Source organism: Limanda limanda, chromosome 14 (genome assembly GCF_963576545.1).
Source record: "Limanda limanda chromosome 14, fLimLim1.1, whole genome shotgun sequence".
Taxonomy (NCBI): domain Eukaryota; kingdom Metazoa; phylum Chordata; class Actinopteri; order Pleuronectiformes; family Pleuronectidae; genus Limanda; species Limanda limanda.
The window spans coordinates 21,606,757-21,614,811 of NC_083649.1; the positions used below are offsets into that span (position 1 = coordinate 21,606,757).

The following is an 8,055-nucleotide window of genomic DNA, read 5'->3' on the forward strand; positions in this document are numbered from 1 at the left end:
GTGTGTGAAATGTGGTGCAGCTTATTAAAAATTTAAAAAAACTGTTTGACCTTGGGAGAGGCATGTGCTCTATTCAGTGGCATTGATATTCATGCTATACCCCAAACACAACTGAATTAAATACACAAGTAAATATTGAAAAAAATCCATATCTTAGAAGAACTCACTACAGGTAACAGGTTTCATAACATGAAAAATATACATCAGTATTTTGTATTTGTACATTAGGCAAAACCAAAATCGTTCAGCGAGCAGAATAATCATGAGACCGTGGATCAGGACAGGGCATGACAAAACAAAAATGGGCACACATACTATATACACAAACACTCAAACTTAATCCCATAAAAAGACAGAAACAAAAACCCAAAAGTAAGATAAAGCATGCATAACAACTCCTACAGAGGACAACACAGATAGGGAAAAGAGAGGCTGTTAAAAGAATAGAATATTGGAGATGACCTCAAATTGTCTCAGGATAGGAAAACATTTACCCGTGTACAATTCAAACAAGGGGAATTATTGCTACACTAAATTTTTACCAAGTATTTAATCATAGTCATCCTGTGTACTGGCAATTCATTAAATTCATACATAGGTGGTACACAAGGTCTCCATCTTTTTTCAACATTACAAACACTTTTTCAATGCAGGGTGAAGTGGCCAAGCATTTTATTTGGAGGCACTTTTGAAAAAAGATTAACTAAATGTAGCATGCACATAAAGGTATGTAAGGTAAGGGTTAAATCACCTTCCTCAAGTCAACAGAATATGATGGTAAGACTTAGAGCAGATGAGAAGAAACTAAATCATTCAGGTACGTTGTTAAGTTCTGAGAATGTTTAAAGAACCCACGAGAACGGCTCTGTATTCTAATTCGGAAAAAACCTTCATCTGTCATGTCAGTTCATGTCTCAAGCTCTTCCTCTGTGACAGTCCGCCAACAGGATCACAATTCTCGATTTAAGACATCCTGATAAAACAATCTGAAGAGAACTAATGCATGCTGGAGTTGAGAGAAGGTGAGTGGACAAAAATAAATCTATCAGAACCAGCGCTATCCATTTGGTCTAAGTGTCTTCATGGATGGAAAGGGAGCTTATATATTATCCGGTTTCGTCTGTGCTATATACACGTCTTTACAATATCTTCCTGAATGTTGGAGCAGTTCATAGACTTGAAAGTGTTTTTATCATCTTCTGGGTTTGTTTGTTTTTTGAGTTGGCACTCGCTTGGCGGTTTTCTGTCAGCCTTGGTAGTCACCTTTACGTTCTACTGTAGCCTACAGTAGCCAGTCTGTTCCTGCCAAAACAAAGGAGGACAAGCCAGGCGGTTGGAAGAGTGCAGGAAATAGTGCCATGTTGATTTTCAATTTAAGACCTGTGGGAAAACACACAGACAGTAAGACCAACAACACACATCACAATGTGTAAACCCAATTGTAACAACACCTGTCTGCCTTTTCCAACACAGGAGCTGATGATGTAGAACTTGTCAAACAGATTCAGGTGATGTTTGAACTTGAATGATTGTTGTAATGTTAAGCTGCTTTCAGACATGCACTGAACTCAACATAATCTCCTGACATTTTTTGAGGGGCTGTATGTGACAACACAAATGCCCAAGTGAGAGGCTCCGGACTCTCTTCTCATAAGGTATTGAGTGATAAAGTGCATGTTGAAGACATGTCTAGCACGTAATGACGGAAAACTGAAAAAAAAAGGAATGAAAAAGTGGCCATACACATAGAGGACACCAACAAAGACGTCAAGAGAGTTTTTGGTGGTAAGGAGCAACACCAGTGCTGTCAACAAGAACCTGTGATTCTGCAGTAGGATTTACGTGTTACATTTTTCCACCTGACTGCATTATGGTGCTAGAGGGGCAGGAGGAGTAGATCTGACTTTTTTGATGAATGAGATTTTGAAGCTTTGCTGCTGCCACTGAGTTCGGCATTCTCAAGAACCACTGAGCTATTCTTCAGGTGTGAGTTAAGAAAAGCACAACTTTTTACTGTCTGGAGACTCCACTCAACCATGCAAAAAAAATGGAGGAAAGCTGATAATTGAGATGCATGGCCATGTCGCTCAGACATAAATATTACTGACAACTGTCAAAAACTAAGGATGTATAATTATGGACTTAAGACAACACACCCCCAGAACGACAAATCTACATGAGGTCAAATTCTGCTCAATACTTACTGTAGTGTAATGTGTGAACTCTATGGAATCTTTTCCTAATGATATTTATAATGTTCAGTTTATGTTGAAACTATTTACAGAGGTATTAATTACTAAGAAAAGGGTTTTGAATTAAATGATTGGTCATGTTTTTTAGAGTACTGTGAAGGCCACAGACACGGGCTTATATTTTTTCAGAGCACTTCATTTATTGCTAGCTCTCTGGATATGGAGAGGATTTCAACAAATAAGATAAGAAGGGTTTAAGACACAAATGAAACCAACCCTATCCTTAATGAAGGTATAGATTAACTAAAAACAGCCTGAGAATAAAGTAGTAAATTCAACAGCACAACAAAGTGCAGCATCCAAAATGACCATAAACACTTCCCACAATAAAGACACAGAACATTAGAATCATAATCCAGTCAAGTATACATTAAACTCGCATTATATTTTACCTGGTGCGATTGGCTGCCACTTCCATACAGCTTAAAGTATTTATTATACATTTGTTAAAAGTTTCCAAAAAAAAAAAGAGAATACTTGCCCTGAAAACTTGAAGCTACATCCTCACGAAATATCACTCAAACGCAGTCTCTTGGCTTTTTCGTACACAACGGGCAACTTTCCTTTTAAATGCGCCGTGTCTGTCCTCCCGCCACTCTTTCTGCAGAGAAGAAAAAAGATAAAGACCATTCATAGCTGTTATATGTTTAGAACGCATTGCATGTACCCCTGTATTGTATGAATATTGACCACTGCATTATTTATACTTAATTATTATATAATGTAATATAGTTATTATTCATAGATGTACTTTTAAGATGCATGACATCAAAAACATAAACCAGTTAATTCTTCTACAGAAATCTGTTACTTTGCCAAAATATTTGGGTGTGAGACGACCAGCACTAGGGCTGTGACGGAAACGACATAACCGGGGTCATGTGATGCCTATCGCGGGATTGGGCTAATTGCGGTCATCACCATATTCTCTTTTGCTGTTAAAAGTTACAGGAGTGCATATGCAAGGCTTTCTATACATGTTTTAAGGTAATAAAGATATATTTTTTACAGTTTTTATGGGCTCTGTCAGTAATTTACTGCTCCTCTGTTTGACACACACGCAGGTCAGCGACGTCAGCTGAGTCAGTGTGAGAGAGCGATAGATTGATAGATAGATAGATAGATAGATAGATAGATAGATAGATAGATAGATAGATAGATAGATAGATAGATAGATAGATAGATAGATAGATAGATAGATAGATAGATAGATAGATAGATAGATAGATAGATAGATAGAGAGATAGAGAGATAGATAATGTGCTGCTTCATCATCACAGTGACAACAAAAGCCATAATATTACCATTTCTAATCAACACAAGTAAACTTACTGCAGCATCCACATTTGCTGGTGAGTCACCATTCGGGTCTGCCAGCATAGAGATAACACTAATCATGATGGTTTCCACTGTGTGGATAGGCAGCCAGCGCTCCTCTGGTTTCTCATAGCCGTACTTGTCCTCCCCAGGTTCGTGCAAAATAGAAATACATACATCTCCATTTTTGTCAACTGGGGAAAAAAAGAATAGAATATAATTTATGAAGCAGAAAATGTCAACCAAACTCATTAATATTGCTTACAGGGAGTTATTATGGGAAGTACCTGCTTCCCCTGAGTAAATATTTAAAAGGAGGGAACTTTAATTACAGCCTTAAACCTACAGGATGCGGGCAGATAGTTCAATAACTCCTGTTTCTTCCATGCAAAGCTATTAAAGTTCTATTAAAAAGTATGCCAACTATTTCGAAGGCCTACAATAAACAGTGAACTGTATTCATGTGTGGATTTTGACTCGGCCACTCCAGTACATTAACCTTTTGTTTGTTTTCAATCCATAACTACATAACATCATTGGAATTTCATTAAATTAATAATACTAAAAACAGAAAAGAATTCAAAATACAGAATCCTAAGCTGATGCTAATCTACTCTATTATAATTAAGGGAGACTCAAATCCATCTGAATCTACAATGGTACACACAACTACTAAACAAAGTTTACTGTGTGTTTATCATGAACTTACCATTAGGGTGCCAAATATCTGTGATAAATTTCATTTTAGGTGGCCTGAGGGGGTAATCTTTGGGAAATGTCAGGTGTGCTTTAAACACACCGCCTTCACTGTGAAGAGAAAAGACCAGAGATACAAATCAATTTCAAGACATCCATAGCAACAAATGTAATAAAAGGAAAAAACAAACATAAGGACAGATCTTTCCGTCATGACAGACTTACTACAGTGTATCTGGAGGACCAATGATAAGGACTTCCCATCTGTAGAGATCACTATCCTCAATCAGGCCTGCTGAGAATCCCTCCACTGGGTTTTTGTTCAGCTCTAGATGCAAAAACAAATGGCATATGAAATCTTACTGTTGATTGTTCATAAGAATTTCTGGAGACACCACACCACTTTAATACTCCATTATGGGATGATCACATACTCAAATACCTTACTAACTATATCAGTGGTGTTAGTATAATGATCCAAGGGAACAGCTTTCCATCCTTTTCTGCAAAATACAGAGGGTGAACGTTTCTCACCACACCTCTCATAAATTCCGTCTTCCACTTATCATCTATTTACTCTAGCAAATGTTCATTCAGTTTTGCATGAAACATATCTGGATGACCCACCAAATTAGTCATATTGTGATATTCTCTTCAATTTGGCTGGAGTTTATTTAACACCTGGCTAATTTGCCATGATATATCATAATAATGTTATTAGTGTGAATAACAAATATATCTACCCCAAACTATCTTGAAAAACTATGGGGGCAATTCCCCAAAGGTTAGCACATTCAGCAACAATTACTAATTCATATTGAAATTCTGCAGAGTAAATGAATAACTGCATTTGAAAATTCTTCCAAAAATCTGTTTGCATGTATTTTGATGCAGATCTATCTTTCCTTAAGATTATTATGAACTATAAACTTTTCCCATTACGCATTTATTGGTCACTCTTGGCAGAGATGCATCATGGGTGATCAATAAATGACATTTTTTTCAGTTAGTTGGCACACTGACTGCCTTTTTTCTGCTCATTCATTCTACAGCCATCTTTCAAACTAACTGCCTCTGACTTCCAGGTGAAGGCTTTTAGTGGGTTGCATTAAATGTATGGGTACAACAAAGGACACACAACAGTTTAAATACAATAAAAAAAAGATGAAAAGCATGCATAAGAAGTTAATGGAATACTAATCATAAGCTACCATTCCTGCCATTTTGTTTTCTGAATCATAATGTAAAAAATATTCCAATAAATCCAAGAGACTGACCGATCATAATGTGGGCAATAACATGAACACTACAAAGGAACACACTGACTGTTTGCACATTGAGTTAACAATTAGCACAAACCTGGATCGTAACATTAGGGCTACAAACCAAAAACGTTACGCGATGCCTGTTCGACTCGGCTGCTTTTACAAAGTAGGTAATAAAAGAGTAGCTAAATGTAATAAGCAGCTGACTCTGCTAAAATAGAGCGTAGAGGTAATAGGAGATTAACATTAGCTTGTTAACTTGGCGTGCCGAAGCTAACAACAGTGACAGCAGCTAACGCTAGCCTACTGCTCGAGTTGGCTATATGTCAACAATTCAGTTGTTACTTAGCAAAGATAACTAGTGAAACGTTTAATACACTTATGTTAACAATGACAGGTACAGCCTTGCTGTTTACATTTGAGTGAACACGCGTTGTAAAATAAATCCAAAAACGCCTGTTACGTCCGCTAAAAGGTACGTAAACACATAGAGCCAGGCGAGGTAGCTAGAGGCTAACGCTAGGCTAACTGCTTTATGCTAGCACGAAGCAGAGAGTCCCTAGGACTTCTGACAGCGGCTTTCAACTGAGATCAGTGTGCGAAGTCGAAACACAAATCGGTGTGAGACCTGACAGTGTGTGTCTTTGTCAGGAGAGGTCTGCCGACATCCACTGCGACCACCCTCTCGACGTGCACTTGTCATAGGACCTGGACGTTAGTGTGGAAGGTTCAAGAAAACACTTTGCGCCGGCACCATCGGTTTGAATCACGTCTAACGGTGGGGGTTCATCGTTAGCTCGGCAGCTAGCTCCCGCTAACACCAAGGTTCAATTACCTGCAAGCTGTCTCCTGAGTAACAGCACGGACTGGGGCTCGGTCATAGTTTGGCCAATGCGATGCAGCTATGTTAAATGGCAATGCTTTGAGGTAAAAGCGTTAGTTTCACGTTCTCTGAACTGTTCTCCGTCCCTTCTATTTTCCGTTTAACATTCTCGTCATTCTTCTTCTCTGTCGCTTTTTCCTGCAAGTGCTGCTGTTTCTTCTTCGTTCAATTTTTACAGCGGCAGGCATCCGTATAGATGCATTACTGCCACCTCCTGGCTACATCTCCGACCGCACTATTCATTGCAAGAGTCATGTCGATCTAATTTAATAATATATATATATATATATATATATATATATATATATATATATATATATATATATATATATATATATATATATATATATATATATATATATATATATATATATATATATATGTGAAGCTGCCGATAGCTACTACTGTGTTTACAAAAAAAACCTCCCATCGTGATGTAGTTCCGGTTGAAGCGGCCCCAGATGTGAACAAAGAGAGAAAATGTATTATATTTTTATATATATATATATATATATATATATATATATGAAGGTGTCTGCCATATGTGACATTGTAATTTAATGTTAAATAACGCTCATTATCCATCCCTGTGTGGTCTCTTACCATTAAGACGTTAAATTAAAATAGGATACCATACCACGGGACATAGCCAGACAGTAGCCTACCTGACGCCCATGAACGCAGCATGACTGCTCTTCACCACCACACCACTAGGCTGGAGCAAATCGCATAGTAGATACGAACAATTTGACAGCTCATAAAGTCAGAAGAGGTTGTGTGCTTTTAGCTTAACATGCTTTTGAGATAAATACATCTACATCTAAAAGAAACATCACGGTCAGTTATGCCACTGAAAAAAAGGCCACCGGCGCCGAATTCATATTCGGCCCTGACAAGTTTCGGGTTTACAGCCAAAAAAACAAAAAATAGTAGAAGATTTAGGATCAGAAAATATGGGTTTCCTCTCCGATTTGGCAGTAATGAAATGAAATATATATGGACTATTACAATCAATAATATATTGAAATTAATTAAAATAAATCAATTTCTGTACAAAAATGTCTCTGTTGTGTGCGTGTGTCAAGTTGTATACAGCCTATGCCTACCATGCGCAAAAGCGCTGCTCGCGCCTAGGCTATTTAATTGTATAGCCTTGGTAGGCTATGTGTGCGGTGCGCCAACTTTTTTATGAGATAGAGACCCCCTTAGAGACAAAAAGATAATTCGAACCCTGACTAAGTGGATTTAGTTCAAATGAGAATCGGATAAAAAGTTAGTAGTTCAGGATGATAATCCTCAGGGCTACAAACATGCAAATCCTAGATGCTTGAACAAATATTATATTAGTCATCAAAGTAAATAGATCTGTTGCGTTGTGCAGTTTCTTCTGTACTCAAATAAGGATTGTAGATTTATTGTACTGTTCTGGGCAGCGGGAATGGTGAATTTTAAACTGGAAGCTATTTGTGACTCAACCATGCTGAAGTGCTTCTATTATTCCTTCTTGATTTTATAGCTCTTCTGGCTTCTGATTTTCTTACGATTATTGGCCAGGATAGGACAAAGCACCCTTTTCATACTTTCTACCTCCATCGGTGACCTCTTTAGTGGGGGTCAAGGGACCATCATGCGCTGTCTGTTT

At 37.8% G+C, this 8,055-nt stretch overlaps 1 protein-coding gene across 1 annotated transcript; it reads right to left on the reverse strand.

The window, feature by feature from the left end:
* Nucleotides 1-180: 180 nt before the first annotated feature.
* Nucleotides 181-6,546, reverse strand: ube2g1a (ubiquitin-conjugating enzyme E2G 1a (UBC7 homolog, yeast)). Its single transcript, XM_061085448.1, has 6 exons — nucleotides 6,366-6,546; nucleotides 4,491-4,593; nucleotides 4,279-4,376; nucleotides 3,585-3,763; nucleotides 2,734-2,853; nucleotides 181-1,380 (listed from the first exon to the last, which is right to left on the reverse strand). Exons 1-5 carry the CDS (start codon nucleotides 6,409-6,411, stop codon nucleotides 2,767-2,769), a joined length of 513 nt encoding a protein of 170 aa, XP_060941431.1. The 5' UTR covers nucleotides 6,412-6,546; the 3' UTR covers nucleotides 181-1,380; nucleotides 2,734-2,766.
* Between the last annotated feature and the right edge of the window lie 1,509 nt (nucleotides 6,547-8,055).

Coding starts and splice junctions, on each gene's coding strand:
- ube2g1a (XM_061085448.1), bottom strand. CDS start 6,411: ATGACCGAGCCCCAGTCCGTGCTGTTACTCAGGAGACAGCTTGCAG. Junction 4,594..6,365: donor ACTCAGGAGACAGCTTGCAG/GTAATTGAACCT, acceptor TTTTGCATCTAG/AGCTGAACAAAAACCCAGTG. Junction 2,854..3,584: donor CAGCAAATGTGGATGCTGCA/GTAAGTTTACTT, acceptor TCTTCTCTGCAG/AAAGAGTGGCGGGAGGACAG.